Source organism: Somniosus microcephalus, chromosome 27 (genome assembly GCF_052327205.1).
Source record: "Somniosus microcephalus isolate GS21.2 chromosome 27, FLI_Smic_1.0, whole genome shotgun sequence".
In the NCBI taxonomy this organism is placed as follows: Eukaryota; Metazoa; Chordata; class Chondrichthyes; order Squaliformes; family Somniosidae; genus Somniosus; species Somniosus microcephalus.
The window spans coordinates 36,579,382-36,603,622 of NC_141013.1; the positions used below are offsets into that span (position 1 = coordinate 36,579,382).

The 24,241-nt window shown below is 45.3% G+C and overlaps 1 protein-coding gene across 5 annotated transcripts in view; it reads left to right on the top strand.

The window, feature by feature from the left end:
* The window catches only part of sh3gl3a (SH3-domain GRB2-like 3a), a 156,987-nt gene that overhangs the window by 118,592 nt on the left and 14,154 nt on the right, over positions 1 to 24,241 (top strand). For all 5 annotated transcript variants that reach the window (XM_085968849.1, XM_085968853.1, XM_085968852.1 and 2 more), the window contains exons 2-6: positions 7,969 to 8,037; positions 15,666 to 15,738; positions 18,439 to 18,582; positions 20,718 to 20,851; positions 23,915 to 24,073. In XM_085968849.1, the coding sequence (XP_085824975.1) occupies positions 7,969 to 8,037; positions 15,666 to 15,738; positions 18,439 to 18,582; positions 20,718 to 20,851; positions 23,915 to 24,073 (579 nt within the window). The remainder of the gene's footprint in view (positions 1 to 7,968; positions 8,038 to 15,665; positions 15,739 to 18,438; positions 18,583 to 20,717; positions 20,852 to 23,914; positions 24,074 to 24,241) is intronic.

Here is a 24,241-nt window from a genome sequence, read left to right on the forward strand (position 1 = left end):
AGTTGCTGCAGTGCATCTTGTAGATGGTACACACTGCAGCCACGGTGCGCTGGTGGTGGATTTAACGGCAAGATCTCATCATTTTTTGTTCTGTTTCCTGCCCGGCAGCCGGACAAATTTTACAACCTGGATGCAGCCGGGGACTCTTGGGGACTGTAAAAATGGCGGCGAGGGCATTCCCCATATTTAAATCTTTAATCCCCCACCCACTCCGACCTCCTCCTGCCCATCGTGGGGGGCGGGGGGGGGGAAGAGGTGCGGTGGGCGTTAATATCGGGGCCAATGTATCTGACAGCTACCCCCATGTATTTGCTTGAAGAGTTAGGGTTAGTTCAACTATTGAGAAAAAGAGCAAATGTGCCAAATAGTATCCCTTAGACCTCACCATCTGAGCTGTGCTTTGGGGTAAATTTCACAATTTGGTGCTCCTGCACTGAGCTACGTACAAGGGGAATGCATTTTGGAAATTTGCGGGCAGAGGTCAGCCTCCTCGACTCACTACCTGCATTCCCATCACGTGCACCTCTGCATCAACAGGCCTGAATCATAAAAATGTAACTGGCCAAAAAATGCTTGCGACGCTCACTTTGCTAAGTCTATCCCCACAAGCTCCCCAAACCATATTTTAATTCCCTCTCCCATCCCTGCTTCAACTTCACAATTTTGATTTTGCAGCAAGATTTAATATTTGCCATTTCAGCCACGTGCCTAAATAGCACCGAGTAACACTGAGGAAACCCATGGCAAACAACTTGGACCATTTACTCTACTATCAGAAAAACAAGAACTCCTCCCGTACCTGACTGCCTTCACTGGAATGTTGAAGTTGGGAAGCCTGCTTTTCCTCATTTCTTTCTCTCTCTAATATATAAAATCAATTCTCCTTAAAAAAAAAAAAAAAAAACCCAGAAGATTACAGAAATCTTTGAGGGGGCAAAAATAATCTTTAAAAATAATACCCCCCTCAGGAACCCAGATCACATACAGAAGAATGAACATTAACCGATAACAGAAATAATAAAACTGTCTGGTACAGAAAAGTCCCACCCTTTTCTAAAGCACAAATGCTGTGCTTTGCCTTTATCCTTTTTGAAGAATCAGACTAGTTTCTCATCCCTATAAGCCTCTTGATCAAGCTTACTGCACTGAATAAATGTTCACCCTGACCAATAAAGAGCTCAGTTTGTCTGTAAAGTACCAGATGATTATGATGTCTGGATTGAGAGGGCAAAGATTAATATAGAACCGTGGCTGTGTACAGCTCTGGTTTACCTATTACAAAAAGGCTATAGAGACACTGGAGAAGCTGCAAGCAAGATTTACAAGCATGATACCAGAACTGAGAGGTTATTCCTATCAGGATATAGACTGAACAGGCGGGGGCTCTTTTCTCTAGAAAAGTGAAGGCCGAGGGGTGACCTAATCGAGATCTTTAAAATTATGAAAGGTTTGATAGGGTAGATGTAGAGAAGATGTTTCCACTTGTGGGGAATCCAAAATTAGGGGCGATAAATATAAGATAGTCACTAATAAATCCAATAAATAATTCAGGAGAGACTACTTTACCCAGAGAGTGGTGAGAATGTGGAACTCGCTACCACAGGGAGTGGCTGAGGCAATTAGCATTGATGCATTCAAGGGGAAGCTAGAGAAGTACATGAGGGAGAAAGGAATAGAAGGATATGTGGATAGGGTCAGATGAAGTAGGGTGTGGGAGGAGGCTCATGTGGACCAGTTGGGATGAATGGCCTGTTTCTGTGCTGCAAATTCTATGGAATATATAGTTCTTCACAAAGCAAGTCCATAACTGGGACTTGTCAAGCATATTTTCCACAGGACAGGAAACCTTTTGTTTGCAGTCACCTCCAAGAAGTGATCAGATGGCTGGACCCCCCAGGCCAATCTGTTAAAGATAAATTCAGTGACTCAGCTCCCAGCAGGGTGCCTCACTCAAAGGGAGCATAAGGGAAAATAAATGTGCAACACTGCAGTGTAGATTCTCCAATCTGCATTCCCTTCGAGGGAGGCTCACAACTGGGAACGTCGGGGTGCTGAATTTACCTTCTAACTAGAGGGAGAAAAAAATAATTGGAAAAATGACAAGGAATGTGGTATTAATCCAGGTAACTTCCTGTAGTATGCTGGTTTAAGTAACCGCAACTGTACGTTTCATCAGCATTTGGAAAACAAAGAAGTGCCAAGACCTACTCCATTCAAATTAGATTAAAGTGCTGAAGCACAAATATTTCTTCCATGAAAGTGCTGTTTTGGGCTTGGCTGAAATCTGCACCCAACATAATGGCATTCTTCATTGTGGACGCCGCATAAACCAATTACAGTCTGTGTTTATACATAAATCTCAGCCTAAGGCGGATAATTCCGAATATTATGTGATTGCTCTTCTATAACAAAAACCAAACCAAATACTCCAACAGTCAATCCTTTGATTTGTGGTTGAAAAGGAAGACGCTGATGTTTTGTACTAGTGTGCTCTCAGCAGATGATGAGCATTAGACTAGCTTCAGCATCTGTGCAGCCCGAGGCAACTGTACATCATAGGAATGCTGTAATTTTAAAATAATGCGAGGAACTCAGATTGTCAGTTTGTTTTGAATCAAGTGCTGCTTTGGGCTAGTTGTGATGCCATACTCCTCTCAGGAGAGGAATACATTAAATTTGTTCCATTGTCACCTGTCCTAATCGATGTCTTCATCTGTGACATCATTGGATGGCATCGGAGTATCTGTTAAAGGCATTTCTGAAAGAACAACGGCGATCCTTTCTACAGATGATGCTGTGTCATTGGTGGACTTTTGTAGGGTTCAGTGTGCTTCACTTGATAACTTGAACAATGGCCAAGACATTGAATAATGTGCTATCATGGCTTTGTATGGGTCAAGAGAGGATTGCAAAGGTATAAATTGGAATATACAAGGGGTGTCTGTCCCCAATTGTTGAAGCGTATTAGTACTTGGGGGTTCTGCTGGGTGCCGACTTTGATTAGATGCAATCTTTCGAACTTCACTAAGAAGGGATGTAGATCTCTTTGGTTTTACTCATCTTTCTCTATTGACAGCGAAATGCCAATGCAAGTTAAGCTCATGGTGTATAAGATGTATCCAAACAATTCTCCTTCATTGTTAAGATCCCTTAGGCATGCAACCAAAAAACTCACCTTCGCCATGTGCAAGGTCTAAGACCAAAAAACTCACCTTCGCCATGTGCAAGGTCTAAGACCAAAAAACTCACCTTCGCCATGTACAAGGTCTAAGACCAAAAAACTCACCTTCGCCATGTGCAAGGTCTAAGACCAAACTGTGAGGTAGATTTGTGGCACAAACGAGAAACGGTTAAGGGAAGGAGTTTCCTGACCTGCTCAGTATCTTCACAGTCGACATGTTGTTATAAATCTCATCATCATGAAGAAATGACTCATGAAATAACACTGGATGGCCAGCTGGTGGCGCCGTCCAAGGAATATAAATACTCGGGCGTGGGCCCAGCTTGTTCAGGGACATTTTGTAAGACAGGAACTAGTGAAGTGCAACTCGACCTCCATGTTTTGAAACAAGTTGATTAAAGCCTTGCTTTATACTCGAACCAAGTGCGTAGTGAGTTTTATTACATCACATGTCCCTTTGCCAAAGCCTGAGGATCTGGATTAAGCCATTTGTGTCTAATAACCCAGAAATGGAAACACTGGACATGGTTACCTAGAACATTAGGATAGTTGGCATATCCAAGCTTTGCCGGTTTGGATCTTCGAGCACTCTGAAGGCAGGTGTCGGTCTTGTAGCTGAGACAGCAATCCTGCGTCTTGGAATGACAGCTGCTGACGTGCATTACCTGCAGCTGATGTACTCGCTCATGTCCAGACTCGGTGCCTAGCATGATTATGTTACAGAGAGGGAAGCAGTTGCTGCTCAAGCCTGCACCTCCCAACTGGTACAGTGTGTGCCATGCTGCAGTCAGGGCGATTGCTACAATGTACTTGTACATTTGATTGCGAGTTCTGCTGCTCACCAGGAACTTCTGAGGTGTTCTTGGTAATGACGGGTCAGACTCATGTTTGACAGCCGTCTAATGAAGAATCTCCTCCATGGGGAGAGCTAAATGGGACCTCTTTAGGGACCAGTGGCTCTAAGATGACATGCCAACGATGGAAAATTGGAACCAAGTCAACACCTACCTGTAAGGCACACAAAAATAATCTGAGACCTAAAGCAGGCAGGTCTGCAATACTCCAGGGCACTGTTGATGCTTGACCAGTCAGCCCAGCCTCTTAAAAGGACCTGGAGGGGTTGACTTGTCATTTTGGATGTGATGCATCCCACTCTCCTCCAAATAACGCAAGCCAATATCCAAAATGGGTAGGAATGGCCCTAGCTGGAAACTTAGCAGTGCTCAGTACTGCAGTTTTAGCTGGTTAAATTTAAGCACTACTATTACATACAACTGGGGCTCTTCAGTCTTGACAGTTACCAACCTGCTCCTAAGTTCTCTGCCCTTAGGGTGTTCATATGAGAAGAGAGTGAGTTTTCCATATCAGGCAAACTGGAACTCTACCTGTGTGGATTTCTCAGAAGCTTCAAAATTCCCAACTATTCCAATTGGTACCCAGCTGTCAAAAGTAACGATTTGTAATCCACATGTGGATTTAATGTAGCGCCCAGCCTCCTATACACAACTTCTGTCTCAATCATATCCATTAATTTGTTTCCTGTTCAAATGATCATATATACTTCAACTTTAATTTGACTGAGCCACAATGTTAAACAGCAGCAGTGACTGTATTTTTGTTAATGTGGGAAACATAATCTTGTTTGGATGTTAAGTGGGTCTTTTTTACTTTAGATACCTTTAGAGTGCAGCACAGGATTGGCAGCCCCAGGTTACACCATCAGTTTCAGTCTCTCTCGGGCCAGGGGCAACAGTTCTGTCCTCCTCATCTTCCAAATGAGATTTGAACCTTAGGGAAGAGCTGTCAGGACCATCAGCTCTCTGTTAGAATGAAATGTCAAGTTTAAAAAGTTCCCAGTGGAGCATTCTGGCAACTTTTCAAGTCTGACATTGCACCAGACTACAGTTATACTGAGTATGGTGTCAAACCCATGCACCGTGTGCCTACTTCCTGGAAGTGGCCTTATGTGCACTTGACAATCTTGCACCGACATTACATTACGCAGTTTGAGCTGATGCAAAGTTGAAACTTCTTTGGCTTGAACTGGTTAGTATAAATGGTTTACAAGTGTTGGCTGAAAAATGCAGTGACACTCAATGAGAACAGAGCAGAGATAAACAGCAACAACTTTTATACAGGTACACTATCCCTTATCCGAAAGCCTTGGGACCAGCTGAGTTTCAGTTTTCGGAATTTTTCGGATTTCAGAAGGTATTATTATAAGACTGGAAAATTTGTATTTAATATAAATTTTAAAAGTTCAGGTTACCTCTTGCGACTGTTCCGTGTCTCATTCCCCTTCCTGCTTCTCTGGAAAGCCAGATATCGGCTGACTCCTACTAAGCTGGCTCGCAAATCAGGTCGGGGGTCGGGTGGGGGGGGGAGAAAAGAATATCGGACGGGCCGCGGTTCAGGTCGGGGGGGGGGGTCATCGGGGGGAGAAAAGAATATCGGACGGGCCGCGGTTCGGGTCAGGTCGGGGAGAAAAGAATATCGGACGGGTCGGGGGTGGGGGGGGGGGAGAAAAGAATATCGGACGGGTCGGGTCGGGGGTGGGGGGAGAGAAAAGAATATCGGACGGGCCGCTGCAGCTATCGGACGGGCCGCTGTATTGTTGGGTTCACTCTCCCGGTATACCTCCTTCACACTGCCCGGCTCGGCCTGCAATCTCCTACCCAGGAGGGAACTCTGTGACCGTCTGCCCTGCTCAGCGTAAGTCCTGCGCCACTCTGGTCATGTCGTGCGCACGACTTACGCTGAACGAAAAAACTTTCGGTTTTTAGAGGTTTTCGGTTTTCGGAAGTTCGGATAAAGGATAGTCTACCTGTAGTGCCACTTACGTAGAAGAGTTTCTGAAAACACATTACAAGAGGGAAAGGATACTGACTAAGAGACGGGAAGGTTTTAGCAGGGGCAGATCAGCAACATGGTCAAAGAAATAGGATTTGTACGAGGCTGTTTAAGGAGGTGAAAGGGGCAGCAAGACAATGATTTAGGGAGAACGTTCCAAGGAGCGGAGATGTATTCACTGAAGGCACAGCCATCAATGGGGGAGTGAAGAGAGTGAGGAAACAGTAGTCTGGAGGAGCGAGGGTCTGGATATATGGTTAGATATTGTTCAGAGAGGGACTGTGTGACTGTAAAGGGATTTGAATATGAGAATTTTGAAGTTAATGGACTGGGCCACAGTGGAGCTTGGAGAGGGCAACTGTGTTTGATGAATAGAACTTTGAGTGAGACAGGACTCGGGCCACACAATTTTGGATTAACTGGTGTTTGGGAAAATGCAAGAAGGGAGGCTGGTGAACAGAGCATTGGAGACATCTGTTTCAGAGGTGATGGAAGTATGGATTAAGGTTTCATCAGGAGATGGAATAAGGCAGGGTACAAGTGGGTGATGCTCTGGACACAGAAGAATGCAGTCTTGGCAAATGATCTAATGTCAGGTGGGAATGTCGGCTCGGGGCTGAGCAGAATGTTGAGGTTGCTAACCATTTGGTTCAATTTGAGTGCACTGACAGTGAGGTTACTGGGGTTGAAGCCAGAGGATGCTGGTGGGAACTGGAAAGGAAGGCTTTGATTTTCCCGACATTAGGCCGAAGGAAATTTCAGCTCATCCATGGCTTGATGCTGGCCAAGCAGGTTAATACAGCAGCAGACGTGGGAGTTGAAGGTGTTGTTGGCATGTATGTAAAAGCTGAGTCTGTGTTTGCAGATGCTTGTTACGGCAGCTTGGTGTCCGAGGTACTGGACTAGCAACCCCGAGGTCATATGTAATTCTGTAACTGTATAGAGTTCCGATTTTGGCTGTTGCCTCAGACTTGAGTTCTCCTGTTCCTCTGTCGACCCTACTTGCTCCCTTATCCTTTTCTCTCCTGGCAATGACCTCGCATGCTCCTTCGTGCTACACTGCTAGTGTCAATCGCCCTCTCCATCTGTCACTACTCCCCCACTGAACTCCTGTCCTGCCACGATCCCAGGATCGTCGCCCATAGGCCCCTAAACCCCCTCTGCTCCAACAAGAATGGGCATTCTCCATCTCACTTACAGCAGCACATGCCAAAAACAGCATTGCAAGCTGTTTAAACTCCTCTCCCTTCACGTGCCTGTTCTGCCTTACTCCTCTGGGTCCACTTACTGCAACGTTCTCATCGCTCCACTCTGCTTCTCCCATGTGTCCTAAAATCCTGCCTTCTCTAACAGTGTTTTCCTGCTTTCTCTTCATTACATTACAAAATCTGCTAGATCCACCCTCACAAACAAACAAGGTGTGGAGATGCCGATGTTGGACTGGGGTGGACAAATGTAAGAAGTCACACAACACCAGGTTATAGTCCAACAGTTTTATTTGAAATCACAAGCTTTCGGAGCGCTGCTCCTTCGTCCACTTCACCTGACGAAGGAGCAGCGCTCCGAAAGCTTGTGATTTCAAACAAAACTGTTGGACTATAACCTGGTGTTGTGTGACTTCTTACAAACAAACAAGACATCCCTCCCCCATGATCTCATCCTTGATGGATGTATTGACAGCACAAGCCTGACCGAGACCTCACTCATTGATGGCATGTCCTCCATTCTTTCTTGTACGTATGGTTTCTCCTCCTATATCCACATGGTCACATGCAGTGTATCCACATGCTACTCCTAAGGAGTCTGCGTACCATAAATTGGTAGCAGTTTTTAAAAATTAAAAGTGTTAATTAGCTGTTAATTTTATTTGCATTTTCATGTACAGTACATGTGTGTACAGCTGGCTTTTTGACATTTTTAACATTTTTGTTTTGCAGTTTGTTAGTGAGAAAATGGGTGGAGCTGAAGGAACAAAACTAGATGAAGACTTTGTAGAAATGGAACGGGTAAGTGAAGGCGCTGCTGTGTAAGATTTACAGCAATAGGCGCAAAAATATTCATCAGGTGGGCGCAGTGGCGGTTAAACACAGCAAATATATTTCAAATGTTGTATACGAAAGAAAGTATTTGACGTTCCTTGACTATAGCCTTGTATGTAAAACATGGGTTTCATTTATGAAGAAAGCCTTGAAAAGTTAGGACTTTCCTCCGGGTGCTCCGGTTTCCTCCCACAGTCCAAAGATGTGCGGGTTAGGTTGATTGGCTATGATAAATTGACCCTTAGTGTTAGGGGATTAAATACGTGGGGTTACAGGGATAGGGTGGGATATGTGTTGGTGTAGTGGTTACAGGGATAGGGTGGGATATGTGTTGGTGTAGTGGTTACGGGGATTGGGTGGGATATGTGTCGGTGCAGGCTCGATGGGCCGAAATGGCCTCTATCTGCACTGTGGGGTTTCTGTGATTTCTGTGATAAACTACAGCTGAGAAGGTGACCTGATGAGAGGACTTCAAGATTACGAAGGTTTACGGCAAGGTAAATAGTGATGGATTCTTTCCACTGGCCGATGAGATGGGAACAAGAGGGAGCAAACTTAAGATAATCGCAGAAAGAATTGAAGGGGCGCTTCGAAAAAAGCCAAGTGTCTCTTTACATAGACCGTGGTTGGAGTGCGGAAATACCTAGCACAAACTGTGGCTGAAACACAGTCCGTAAATTCTTTAAAAGAGAAGTAGATAGTAATTTGAAAACAAGGAATAATAAAGGGTATGGGGAATGATTAGGAATTTGGATTAGACAAGGTGGCTCATATGGAGAGAAACACCAGCACCAGGATGTTGGCCTGTTTCTGCACTGCCATGTTCTAAAATTCAGTATCATACTAAACACCACAGTCCTGTTCCAGTATTCTGACTCAAACAAGCTTATTCGAAAACAGAGAGTGCCACCTGCTGTCTAATTTATAAATCATCCCAGTAAAATGTAAATACCTGATTCTTACTTTTAAAGAGCAGGTAAAATTTTATCTTCTCAAACAATTTATTTACTTGATTGGGGGGGGTGGGAGGGGCTGAATTATTATCCTATTTTTAAAGATATTTTCCCCAAACCTTGCAACACAATTCATTCCCCAACTGAAGGAACAAACAGGCAACAACAACTTATATTTACATAGCGCCTTTAACGTAGTAAAACGTCCCAAGGTGCTTCACAGGAGCGTTCTCAAACAAAATTTGACACCGAGCCACATGAGATATTAGGTCAGGTGACCAAAAGCTTGGTCAAAGAAGTAGGTTTTAAGGAGCATCTTAAAGGAAGAGAGGGAGACGGAGAGCTTTAGGGAGGGAATTCCAGAGCTTGGGGCCTTGGTGTAGGATAGGACATGGGAGGCCAGCCAACAGTCCATTGGAATAGTCAAGTCTAGAGGAGAGAGAGGCGGAGAGCTTTAGGGAGGAAACTCCAGAACTTAGGGCCTAGGCAGCTGAAGGCATGGCTGCCAGTGGTGGAGCAATGAAAATCGGGGATGCTCAGGAGGAAAGAATTGGAGGTTGTTAGCAGATTTCTACCCTGCTGCGAGGAGATATTCGAATGCAGTCCAGAATGATGGACCAATTTTCCCCTTCCCTCCCTTAAGTACTTAATGTACGTTCACTTGTTTACCGCAGTGACTCACAGACTGGGAATTCACTGCGCATGATATCCGCAAAAAACCCACATCCTGCTTATGTGCATCAAGATCTAAGCCACTTAACTGGCTCTTCAAAATTTACAAATGTTGCCTAGAAAAGATGGCAATCTAAATGCAGTAGTACATGTCCAAATGCATTTTGTGTGGTTTAAATTTATATTGCTCATTGTTCAGTAATAGAAGTTGGGAATAAAGTAGCGAATCCATGAAATCTTTTTGTGTACCTGTTCTATCAGTTGATTCAAACATTTTTAGTCTGCAAATTATCCAAATAAAGTATTATCAGAAAGGCAGAAAAAAGACTTGCTGGAACTCCCAGCTGTGGACTGGGTGACCACGTTTTTTTTCTGCAGCCTCAGAAACCATGATAAGATGGCAGCCTTATTTTAGAGTGTTCCTTTAAAAAAAAACGAGTATATTCACTGTTAGATGTTGTGTAGCGGATTTATTTGGGCTTTTGAGATGGTACCTGTAACCTGGTTTACTTTACTGTCCGTTGTGTTGTGTTTCTTTTTTGAGACCTAAATTCCATAGGAATTCTTTCTCAAAATGATTAAATATCAGGTTATACATGGAATAAAATGTTTAAACTGTGCATGCAACCAGGAAAATTAGGACCTTTTTCTACAATTATAATATTTTCAGATAGTACCCATGCAATACTTCCATCAATATGAGAGCCTCTTCATAGGTTCACCTTGAGGCCTTTTTCTCTCTCTTGTTACTGGCATCAGTTATAATCTTGCACTTTCTAGACTGTGTATCAAAAGTTTGTCCAAATTTTAGGAAAGCTTCTCTTGTGCTGACCGTCCATTATTGTATAATTTTACAGAAACGTTTTTCTATTTACTGATCGTATCAGTGCTCGACCGCTGTTTAAAGGCTTGCAAGCCCTTGCACGAGAAGTAGATTTGAGAGGATGAGCGATGCTGCCCAACAATTGGCACAAATTGCCGGTCTTAACTTTGGAATTCAGAGGGCAAGTGCAGACGGAGCCCCCTCTGCCTTCACTGTAAAGGTTATTCGTCCTTGCATAGGGACAAAGCCGAGAGGAAATCCTCCAAATAGAGAACAACATTGATTCGAACACTTTGAGGAAAGTACCAGCTGTAACTGAGATTTTCCAATAGCTTCCAAGAAAAGGCTACACGTGTCCCCACTCTGGCTGCCCTCTGTACTGGTTTCGGATGTTACAGTCTTACATCAGCAACAACTTGTATTTATATAGCGCCTTTAACGTAGTAAAACATCCCAATGCGCATTACAGGAGCGTTATCAAACAAAGTTTGACACCGACCCACATGAGGATGTATTAGGGCAGGTGACCAAAAGCTTGGTCAAAGAGGTACGTTTTAAGGAGCCTCTTAAAGGAGATGGGGCGGAGAGACGAAGATTATTTGGGAGGGAATTCCAGAGCTTCAGGCCCAGACAGCTGAAGGCACCTCTGCCAATGGCAGGGTGAAGGAAATTGGGGTTGCACAGGAGGCCAGAATTGGAGGAACGCAGAGATCTTTGAGGGTTGTAGGGCTGGAGGACATTAGAGATAGGGAGGGACGCAACCATGGAGGGATTTGAACACAAGGATGAGAATTTTAAATTCGAGGTGTTACTAGACCGGGAGCTAATATAGGTCAGCGAGCACAAGGGTGATGGATGAACGGGACTTGGTGCGAGTTAGGATACGGGCAGCAGTTTTGTATGATTTAAAGTTTAGAGTGTGGAAGCTGGGAGATCGACCGTGTCTGCATTCATTACACAACTTGCTATCCAGGGATGCCTCCTCTTCAATATTTCACGATTCTTGCACTCTGCAGATTTATCTGTGCATACTTCCCCAGGTATTATTTTCTCAGCTGTATTTATCTGGGTTTTTATAGAATATTAAATATATGTAAGGGCAGATGTCGATGACTAAGTCCAACACTGCCTTCAGTGTGCCAGTGCAGCATTTGGTCGCCTGAGGAAGAGAGTGTTTGAAGACCAGGACCTCAAACCCAGCACCAAGCTCATGGTCTACAGAGCAGCAGTGATTCCCGCCCTGCTGTATGCCTCAGAGACATGGACCATGTACAGCAGGCACCTCAAAGCACTGGAGAGGTACCACCAACGCTGCCTCCGCAAGATCCTGCAAATCCATTGGCAGGATAGGCGCACCAACGTCCGTGTTCTCACTCAGGCCAACATAGATACATAGAAGATAGGAGCAGGAGTAGGCCATTCGGCCCTTCGAGCCTGCTCCGCCATTCAATGAGATCATGGCTGATCATCCAAATTCAGTACCCGGTCCCTGCCTTCTCCCCATATCCCTTGATCCCTTTAGCCTTAAGAAATATATCCAACTCTTTCTTGAATATATTTAATGAACTGGCCTCCACCGCCCTCTGTGGCAGAGAATTCCACAGGTTCACCACTCTGGGTGAAGAAATTCCTCCTCATTTCAGTCCTAAATGGCTTACCCCTTATCCTTAGACTATGACCCCTGGTTCTGGACTCCCCGGCCATCAGAAACATCCTTCCTGTATCTAGTCTGTCCAGGCCTGACAGAATTTTATAGGTTTCGATGAGATCCCCTCTCAATCTTCTAAACTCCAGTGAGTATAAGCCCAATCGACACAATCTCTCCTCATACGTCATTCCTGCCATCCCAGGTATCAGCCTGGTGAATCTTTGCTGCACTCCTTCCATGGCAAGAACGTCCTTCCTCAGGTAAGGCAACCAAAACTGCACACAATACTCAAGGTGCGGTCTCACCAAGGCCCTGTACAACTGCAGCAAGACATCCTTGTTCTTGTACTCGAACCCTCTTGCTACGAAGGCCAACATACCATTTGCCTTCTTAACCGCCTGCTGCACCTGCATGCTTACCTTCAGCGACTGGTGTACAAGAACACCCAGGTCTCTTTGCACTTGCCCTTCTCCCAATCTATTACAATTCAAATAATAATCTGCCTTCCTGTTTTTGACACCAAAGTGGATAACCTCACATTTATCCACATTATAGTGCATTTGACATGTTTCTGCCCAATCACAAAACCTGTCCAAATCGTGCTGGAGTTTCACGACATTCTCCTCACAGCATACCCTCCCCCCCAGCTTTGTGTCGTCTGCAAATTTGGAGATATTACATCCAATTCCCTCGTCCAGATCATTAATATATATTGTGAACAGCTGGGGTCCTAGGACCGATCCTTGCGGTACCCCACTAGTCACTGCCTGCCACTCGGAAAACGACCCGTTTATTCCAACTCTTTACTTTCTGTCCGCCAACCAGTTCTCTATCCAAGTCAATACCTTGCCCCCAATCCCATGTGCCTTAATTTTGCACGCTAATCTCTTATGCGGGACCTTATCGAAAGCCTTCTGAAAGTCCAAATACACCACATCCACTGGTTCTCCCTTATCTATTTTACCAGTTACATCCTCAAAAAATTCCAGTAGATTAGTCAAGCATGATTTACCTTTTGTAAATCCATGTTGACTTTGTCCGATCCAGTCATTGCTTTCCAAGTGCTCTGCTATTACATCTTTTATAATGGACTCTAGCATTTTCCCCACTACCGATGTCAAGCTTACCGGTCTATAATTCCCCGCCTTTTCTCTACCACCTTTTTTGAATAGTGGGGTAACATTAGCTACCCGCCAATCCATGGGTACCGTTCCAGAGTCTATCGAGTTCTGGAAGATGACCAGCAATGCATCTACTATTTCTAGGGCCACTTCCTTAAGTACCCGGGGATGTAGATTATCAGGCCCTGGGGATTTATCGGCCTTCAGTCCCATCAATTTTCCTAACACCATTTCCCTACAAATACTGATTTCTTTCAGTTCCACCCTTTCATCAGACCCTATGTTCCCCGGCATCTCTGGGAGGTTATTTGTGTCCTCCTTTGTGAAGACAGAACCAAAATATGTATTTAGTTGGTCTGCCATTTCTTTGTTCCCCATTATAAATTCCCCCGATTCTGACTGCAAGGGACCTACGCTTGACTTCACCAATCTTTTTCTCTTCACATATCTATAAAAGCTTTTACAGTCAGTTTTTATGTTCTCTGCATAACATCCCCAGCATCAAAGCTTTGACCACGCTCGATCAGCTCCGATGGATGGGTCACATTGTCCGCATGCCTGATACGAGACTCCCAAAGCAAGCACTCTACTCGGAGCTCCGACACAGCAAGAGAGCCCCAGGTGGGCAGAGGAAACTCTTCAAGGACATCCTCAAAGCCTCCTTGAAAAAGTGCAACATCCCCACCGACACCTGGGAATCCCTGGCCCAAGACCGCACAAAGTGGAGGAGAAGCATCCGGGAAGGCGCCGAACACCTCGAGTCTCTTCGCCAGGAGCAAGCGCAGGCAGCGCAAGGAGCGCACGTCAACCCAAGCACCCCACCCACCTGCCCCTTCAACCACCGTCTGCCCCACCTGTGACAGAGACCGTAGGACCTGCACTGGACTTATCAGTCACCTGGGAGTTCATTTTTAATGTGGAAGCAAGCCATCCTCGGTTCCGAGGGACTGCCTAAGAAGAAATATATGTAGCACAGATTTAAAGCTTTGAATTTACTCCCTTGTTTACACGTTGTTTTCTACAAAACAAATCATATTCCTTGTTCTCAGTTTTGTTGCTTGCTTTGACTAAATAACAATGAAGAAACTCAACATTTAAAATAGTGTATATTAATCCTTCTCTGATTGACAGAGCTGAAGCTGATTTATGAAGGGAGTGATCTTACATGTGTTGTGAAGGAAGCTGCTCTGAGTTCCAAATGAAGACAGATTTAAGGTTTTGGGCAAGAGATACAGGGGGGGTGTGAGGAAAAACTTTTTTACGCAGCGAGTGGTGAGGACCTGGAACTCGCTGCCGACGGAAGTGGTGGAAGCGGAGACACTCAATGTTTTCAAGGGGAGACTGGATAGGCACTTGAGGGAAATAAACTTGCAGGGCTACGGGGATAGAGCGAGGGAATAGGACTGACTGGATTGCTCTACAGAGAGCCGGCACGGACTTGATGGGCCGAATGGCCTGCTTTTGTGCCATTATGACTCTATGGCCTAGAAATTGGATTGGGGCGCAGAAGTTGCCTGAGCGCAGGATTTAGTGCAGCGATCGGAGTAATTCCGATCGCCAGAAATTCAGTTTCAGTGCCGCTCGAGGGACACTGGGCGAGGCTCAAGGCGCTCCGCGTCCCTCTTAGGGCGCTGAAACTGATTATCGCAGCGCAACGTGCCGCAGCGCCACATGCTGCGGCACGGCACGCTGTGGTACTGCAGGCCTTCCTCCCACTGTTAAGGGGGAGGTGCCTGCAACAGCGCGATCCCCGATCGCGAGTGCCGGCAAATGAGCCCGGCACCAAGGAGAAGTGCCGGGCTCTCGGGAAACAGCCGGCAATGCCGCGGGGGGGGGGGGGTTGCGGTTAGGAGGCCGGGGACGGAGGTGCTGGCAGGCGGCCGCCCCGCACCTCCACCTTAACTTGCGCCGCTGCTGGCACAGTAAGGCCCCGTGAACCGGGCGCGGGTAGCGAGCGGCGCAACTGCGGCGGTCGCTACCAAATATCGCGAATGGGGCGCTGCGCACAACGATGACGTCATCGGTGGCGGCGCAGCGCAAATGCCTAACGCCACCATTAGCGCCCCTACTGAATATCGCGGGAGACGCAGCCAGTGGCGCTACAGCCACTGACTGCCTCTTTAGGCGCTAACAGGTGGCACTACTCACCCAATTTCTCCCCCCTATGAGTTATCTAGAAAAATGTTGGTCTGTAGATCTTGCCTTATCTAAGGTTCGTGGAGAGATGGTAACTCTAATAAAGTGCTTTTGGAGCACTAATAGTACCTATACTCGTTATGTTTAGTTAGACTATGAAGCAGCTTTATACAAAGGTATTAACTATTGTGTATATTCCTTATTTCATTTTCACAAGAACTTCAATTTTTTTCTTATTTAAGAAAATAGATGCTACAAGCAAAGCCGTGGCAGAGCTTCTGTCTAAAACCACCGAGTACTTACAGCCAAATCCAGGTATTAAATGGTCATTAAAATTTTTTATTTTATTTTCCATTATGATTTCTTCTTCTTGTGCTTTTTGGTGAGAATAAGACTTTTCGTTCACACTAGAGTAGGAGGCATAGTGAATCGAGACGACGAGAGCAGAAAATTTCGAAAGGTTCAGTGAGTGGGCGGAACAGTGCCAGATGCAATTTAATGTAACAAGGTGTGACTTAATACATTTTGGATACAAGGACGGCAGATGGGATTACAATCTAAATGGAGGACTTGCCTTCAGCGACTGGTGCACAAGGACACCCAGGTCTCGTTGCACTTCCCCTTTTCTCAATCTATTGCCGTTCAGATAATAATCTGCCTTCTTGTTTCTGCCACCAAAGTGGATAACTTTGCATTTATCCACGTTATACTGCATCTGCCCAATCACCCAACCTGTCCAAATCATACTGGAGTTTCTCTGCATCCTCCTCACAGCATACGCCCACCCAGCTTTGTGTCATCTGCAAACTTGGAGGTATTACATCTAGTTCCCTTGTCTAGATCATTAATATATATTGTGAATAGCTGGGGTCCCAGCACCGATCCCTGCGGCACCAAACTAGTCACTGCCTGCCACTCGGAAAAAGACCTGTTTATTCCAACTCTTTGCTTCCTGTCTGCCAACCAGTTCTCTATCCAAGTCAGTACCTTACCCCCAATCCCATGTGCTTTAACTTTGAATGCCAATCTCTTATGCGGGACCTTATCGAAAGCCTTCTGAAAGTCCAAATACACCACATCTACTGGTTCTCCCTTATCTATTCTACCAGTTACATCCTCAAAAAATTCCAGTAGATTAGTCAAGCATGATTTACCTTTTGTAAATCCATGTTGACTTTGTCCGATCCTGTCACTGTTTTCCAAGTGCTCTGCTATTACATCTTTTATAATGGACTCTAGCATTTTCCCCACTACCGATGTCAGGCTTACCGGTCTATAATTCCCCGTTTTCTCTCTACCCCCTTTTTTAAATAGTGGGGTTACATTAGTTACCCTCTAATCCATGGGAACTATTCCAGAGTCTATAGAATTTTGGAAGTTGACCAGCAATGCATCTACTATTCCTAGGGCCACTTCCTTAAGTACCCTAGGATGTAGATTATCAGGCCCTGGGGATTTATCGGCCTTCAATGCCGTCAATTTCCCTAACACCATTTCCCTACAAATACTGATTTCATTCAATTCCTCCCTCTCATTAGACCCTATGTTCCCCGACATCTCTGGGAGGTTATTTGTGTCCTCCTTTGTGAAGACAGAACCAAAGTATGTATTTAATTGGTCTACCATTTCTTTGTTCCCCATTACGCTTGACTTCACCAATCTTTTTCTCTTCGCATATCTATAGAAGCTCTTACAATCAGTTTTTATGTTCCCTGCAAGCTTACTCTCATTCTATTTTCCCCCTCTTAATTAACCCCTTTGTCCACCTTTGCTGAATCCTAAACTGCTCCCAATCCTCAGGTTTGCTGCTTTTTCTGGCCAATTTATATGTCCTCTTCTTGGATCTCATGCTATCCCTAATTTCCCTTGTTAGCCACGGTTGGGATATTTGGGCAGTATGAGTATTAAGGGAGATGGAGTAAATGGGAGAGATATTTGGGCAGTATGAGTATTAAGGGAGATGGAGAAAAGGCATGGAATTGGGATTAAAAAGATAGAGCTGCCATGGTTATCTTAATAGATTCCTTACGTTTCTCTTAGCCATTTCCCAGCTTTGGCCAATATCACTCTGAAACCATTCACTAACAGGCATAATGGGCCCCAGCAACTGTTCAGCCAATTTTCTATCCTTCCATATGGGGAAACTCTGGCCTGTAACCAGCACGGTCCCACAGCAACATGCCAGGATAAGGATCTCTATGTCTCAGATCATGGACAAAGACCAGCTGGGCTTTGCGCCTTCATGTTTCTTACAGTATGCAAGTAACATACTCAAGGCAATTGAAAGATGTTCATGTAATTGAATGTTTTAATTCAGCGAACATGCTATTATATTATATTGAGTTATATTTGAGCTTGTTTTCCCTAACAATGTGAGTTTGAAGAAATCATGGGGGATGATTTTAACCTTGGGCAATAGTGCAAAACAGGTGATATCGAACTACCCGCCCATTTTCCCTTTAATTAACTTCGATGCAAAGCACAATCGGATCTGGTGTACAATGGGCGGATAACTCAATATAGCCCAAAGTTAAAATTACCCCCATGCATTTAATAACCAATTTCTGCCGTCCTCCGATAAGAAACTAAGAATTGGATTTCTTTAGATTTAGAATAAGCGCACACCAATTTTTTTTTTTTCAGTTTGCTTCTGGTAAGCGCATACACTTATTGCACTTTTACAGCTAACTCTCCAACCGTTAGCTGGTGGGGAGCCCTCCCTTCCTGCAGAACATATCAGAAATTCAGTCACACGCTGCACAGTTTTCCGACCTTTAATTTTAAACTGGTCAGAAAATCGTGCCTGCGTAGCCAGCGGGCAAAAGCTCCCTGCCAGTAGTGCCAAGTCAGAAAATTATGTATTGGTGACTTGATTATTACGCAAAATAAAAGCATCTGAAAGCCCCCAGGATAATTGCGGACTTCTCTGAAGAAATTCTACTATAATTTGGCATCTTCGCTTTGAAAGTTACAGGCTGCATTAATGCCTTTTAAATGATTAATGTCATTTTGAAGCCTACAGAGCCAAGTTAGGTATGCTGAACACCATGTCAAAGATCCGAGGACAAGTGAAGACAACGGGTTACCCTCAGCCCGAAGGCCTGTTGGGTGAATGCATGCTGCGAAATGGAAAGGACCTCGGTGATGATTCCAATTTTGGTGGGTTAATTGGCGACATTCTGAGTAATATGCGGATTTCTATTCATGTAATTATTTGTTCTGGTAACTTGTTAACGTGACAAAGTTTTATCAAGATATCTTGCATTTCATTTTTGGTGGGGTTGTGAACAGAATGAATACAATGGCCGCGATTTCCCCAACCTCGGCGGGTCGGTGGCGGGGTGCGACCCCGCTGTTGGCTCCAGCCCGCTGTCCAAAGTGATCTTACGCTGATTGGGCTTGTTAAGCCCCGCCCAGTGCGTTTCCCAGCCAACTGAAGGAAGCGGGTCTGATGGCATCATTTGATGATGCGTCATCAGCCGGTTTCCTTAAAGGGACCATGCGCAAATTTATTTTGACAGTTGTGCTGTCGGTGTTCTACAGCATTGAGGTGCTGCAAACACTGACGAGCACTGCACAGAGGTGCAGGGCTGCACCCAGGCTCTCCCATGACTCCCTTAGAGGGAGTCACAGCACGCAGGGAGGTCCTCTTCCCTTCCCATGGGTGGAAGAGACCTCCTCAGGAGACTAACGCAGCCTGGTTGCACATTACACAAGAGGGCACAAGCAGAGATGTGGTCAGGAGGACCAGGCTGCAGTGACACAAACCTTTCAATGATCTCAGTACATCACGAAATGTTACTGCAAAGCCACACTTAACCTCATCCTACCCTGCCACTCATCACATCTCCATCACTCTGCCTTCTCTACCCTACTCCTGCACATCCTTACTCACACCAACTTACCTTGCACCTCCACCCATCCCTCTCTATCTACATAATCACTTCCCCATCTCACTAGCCACCCCTCACACTCACCCTCATCCTAGTGCAATCATACCAACTAACAACACACAAGGGTAGGAACTTGGGTGTTTTATGCAATGTTCATGTGAAGTTTCTGTTAATGTGGTGTCAAACATTGAACCCTTTATTTTGAACACATTGCATTCTTGGACAGATTTGTGTGCACCTTTGGAAGTGCCTTAGTGAGATGCAGTGAATGGTGAGACATGCCCCCCACAATGGTGATGAGTGTGAAAGGAATAGCGTGGGCATTGTAGGGATGCTTTATGGTGTCGGTGTGGGGTGATGCCAACCTGGCGCATCATGTGGCAGCCATGGTGTACAGCGTCAAGTGAAGTAAATCTGGCCATGGTGAGGCCATCCCTGGTGTCCCGGGCAGCAATGTGCTCGGGTGCTGATGTCCTCTGTCCTGAGCAGCATCAGGTGATTGCGGAGAAGGTTGGTGGTGTTGTTGGTGCTGCTGCTGATGTGCCTGGTGCTGCTGGTGTTGGGGCTGATAGTGGTGGGATTCTGATGAGAGAGTATAAAGTGCACCCATGCTGATGGAATAGATGACAGGTGAAGTTGAGATGACAGAAGCGATCTGTCAATGGTGAGCGAGGTTGTTCCTATGAGGTGACACTTGATACAGAGTTTGCTCCAAACACATACAAGCTGCATAAAGCTCAATCTGTCTTCCAAATGCAGTAAGCAACAGCTTCTGACATTGGAAAGTGAACAGCTGTGAGCTGGGAGCTTTTATAGACCATTTGCAGCTGTCAAGTTAAGAAATCATCCCGTGCTGACACAACTCCCCACCTGCTTACCTGACGCGATCCTGAGCAGCGGGGAAGCTGTGGGCGAACTCTTAAAATCTAAAGCTGAGCTTAAAATAGTTTTTAAGTGCCTGATAACAAGCTCTTAATCATCTAAATTGCCTCCCCCGCCACTTGGTGTCGGGTCTATTCAGCGATGGTAGGCCCGATATCTGGGAAACTAGAGTGGTGGCGGAGTCCCTACCCACTGTCAAAAAATTTTTTCCACCTGACCCGCCACCAAACGCGCCCGCTGACCCCTCCGAAAAATTCCCCCCAATTAGTTTACTCAATTAGAATTTTTTTTGAAATAGAAATAAATTGTTTCAAAACCATTTTTAAAATCGGTATTTGTCCAATTGTGATTCAGTCGAGGTAGTTCTTCGCTTGTACAATAAAGATGCTTTTCTGACTATTTATCAAAGCTGAGTATTAGTCACATAAAATGATTGAATTTGAACGTTCCTCTAGACATTCCCTTCTGTAGGTTTTGAATGTTGTTTCTATTTCATGGTTTTCTGTCTGATTTTCATAGGCCCTGCTTTGGTCGATGTTGGTGAAGCTCTGAAACAAATGGCAGAAGTAAAGGATTCCCTTGATATTGATGTAAAACAGAACTTTATTGATCCATTGCAAATTTTACAAGAAAAAGACTTAAAAGAGATTGGGGTGAGTACCTGTCTTTGTGAACACAATTTGTATTGTGCGAAAGTCTCTTTTAAAATGGTTAATTTTAAATAGTATTTGATTTAATTATCAAAACTGTGAATGATGGTAACATCATAAATTGTTGTGGTTCTTCTGATCCATCAGGAGTGCTGTTTGTTTTTATAGCGAGTTTAGGCTGCTTCCATCAGTTAGCTACTGCACTGTGCCTTTGTTTAATAAGTTATTGTCTCAGTTTAAGGAGGTAATTTTAACCACCAAAAACGGGTGGGTTGGGGCCGGGTGAGATGTAAAAAATGTTTTAAATCTCAAATCCAACCCCAACCCGTCCACTTCCGGGTTTAACAGAGTTGGGATGGGGGCGGGGGGTGGGGCGAGCATATTATAATGAGGCTGGGAGCCTCACGTTTAACCTGTCTTGCAGATTTAACCCTGGCCGGAGGCCCGGGAAACCCGGCAGCTCAAGGGAGGCGAGGACAGCTTTGGGGAACGGGTAAAGTGCCTTTACAGCACTGCTTGTGGGCCAAGAGAAGCAGGAGTGCTTCCCCCCCAGCCCTCCAAGCTTACCTTCTTCCCAGACATCGGACCCATCCCCCCCACCCCCCATCCAAAGCCCGCCGGGATCGGACCTCCGAGAGATGCCTGATACTGAGGGTGGCGGGTTTCATAAGCGGTGGGTGGTGGGGGGAGGTGTTTGACCCCCAGGTTCCTTACCTGCTCCTGCGGCTTGCTCTGGAGATCTCCCCGCCCAACTGGGAGCCAAACCCGTCAGTCAGGCTGACTTCCGAGTGGGGGTAAATCTTGCAGAAGAAATAAGACGCATGCTGTGGAGGTCAAATGCCCTGACGTGGGGTCCGAAACTCCTGCCCACCACCCGCTTTTGAAACCTGCCCCTGTCAATAGCGGGGTCTCTGAGAATTTATTGCACTTAAGCTTAATTAAAAGAACCTGAGTCAACAGATACAACTGCTGGAGCAGCAGGAAGATGGACTAGGATGGACCTTTTTTTCCCAGCCTTGTGTTTTCTACATTTCTATGCTGAAATATAAATACTCAGAATGGCGGAAAAAAATCATTTGCAATGAGACTGTAAACAGACAATCAACCGAATAAGCCCCGCACTTCCTGTGTTATGGTGTATATTTACCTCATTGGGGGCCCAGTAAAATTGATTTTCTTCAATTTATTTATAATCTAAAGAAAACAAGCCATCACCAGCAGCTGGTGCGGTGGTCAGAACACATCATTCATCTTCATTGCTCACAGGGGCAGAATTTCTTCAACTGGTGTAAGTGGTTAAGAATGGGTGCAGATCTCGCCAGGAGGTAATGAGCCATTAGTACAGGAAACTCTTTTTTTTATCCGGGACCGGCGTGGTGCTGGTTTATCCAAAAAGTCCGGATTACAGAGAGGTATAGTAAAATGTACGAGAGCCCTGTACACGGCCACAGATCCAGGCGTCCCTGTTGCATAGCAACAGGTGCAGGAACCCCGGTTACATGGCCACAGATCCCGGAACGGCCACTAATATGAAGTAAAAGTTACCTGAACCTACTCCTGAATTTTGCCGGTTAACAGAGATTTCCGGTTATTTAGGTGCAGGTAAATCGAGATTTTCCTGTACTGTGCTGGGACAGGGTACTGAATTTGGATGATCAGCCATGATCTCATTGAATGGCGGAGCAGGCTCGAGGGGCCGAATGGCCTACTCCTGCTCCTATCTTCTATGTATCTATGTTTTCTGGAATCAGTTCAATATCATAGTTATGCATAGGTCCAGGTGCAGATTTGAATCGGTGCATGGAGCACACTAGTGGAAAATTACCCACAAATGAAATTTAAAGGGATGAGGACAATTAAAGGGGCGTGTCAGAAGAGGGAGGCAAAACTTATGAAAGCCTTTGGAAAGGCGCAGCGCGCTTCTTTAACCCATGGGCAGCCTTTACCAAGGCTGGAAGGGAAGAATGCAAAGAGAAGGCAAAAATGAAGGGCGAGGAAACCGTCCATGCAGACATGCATCTTAGAGGCAAGTGACAGAGCAGATCAGCACCCAACCCTGGTTTGATGGGTGCTGAAGTAGAGGTGATTGCGGTAGTTATGTAGGAGGTAGTCCTGTTTGCTATTCCATGGCACCATCCACATGGGTCAGCTTCACAGCAGGCCTGCAAGCAAGTGAAGACAGGAGTGAGTGCTACGGCTAACCAGTGCTGCCACTGGCTGAACCAATCCTATACTGCATTGTGGCCACAGGTGCTTGCAAAAGATGGCACACTTCTGCACCGGTCTTTCTGATGACCACACAGTGCAAAGAAAAGTTACAATAAGCTATCCAGAAGCCAAACAATGCAACGTTCCCAACGCACCTGTTGAAAGCAATAGGGCCTTTTAAATGTTTTGAACCCAGACTGGCAGCCTTGCATCGGGCATGATAAGGAACTGATGTAAGCCTGGTAGAAACAGCATTAAATCCCATTGTCGTCTACTTGATGTCACTTCCACCTCAATATGTTTATGAAGCCCCCTCATTTCGGATGGGACCCCCAGCCAAGATGGAAAATCCAACAGCATGCAGAATGCTCAGAACGTAGCCAGGACTTAGCTAAGTCGAATGCCACCCTTCATTATGCCACATCTGTACTTGTTTCTGAAATGTAGCGGAGACTAAAAACTGGCCCTGAAACCCATGCAGTATCAGTGGCAATTTATCGTATTTCAATTGATGAAGGAAGTCTCATGGGACATGAAACATGCAAAATTGATGGGCAGGACAAGACCAGCTGACCCATCAAAGCTTGCCCCACACCATGATGGGCAGAGTATTGTGACTAATCACTTTCTCCCTCCCTCCTCTTCCTACCCGCTCGTGCCCACCAAGCCCCCCGCAGCCCTGTAATCTCCTGGGAGAGGCTGAAAAACAGGAAAAAACCCAGGACCAATAAGGGAAAAATTGCTCTGGAGAATTCCTTTCCGATCCCCCTAATGGAGGGAGTCAACAAGTTGAGATGTTTCAAACGTACATATTCCTTGACACGTGGGGGACTCATGATGTTTTCTTATTTTTATCAGCATCATTTAAAAAAGTTGGAAGGTCGGCGTCTAGATTATGATTACAAAAAGAAGCGGCACGGTAAGATCCCCGATGAAGAGATAAGACAAGCTGTAGACAAATTTGAAGAGTCCAAAGAGCTCGCTGAGATCAGTATGTTCAACTTTTTGGAAAACGATGTAAGTTTACAAAACATGCACATTAACAGAAACCCCTCGTGTTTACAATGAACCTTTTACAACTAACTAAAACCAGCTGCCCATAAAACCTCGTAAACTGCACCCAAGTATGATTCAGTTCATTAATCTTAAATATGTTTAATAAAGTGTGCTGGTATATAATTAAAG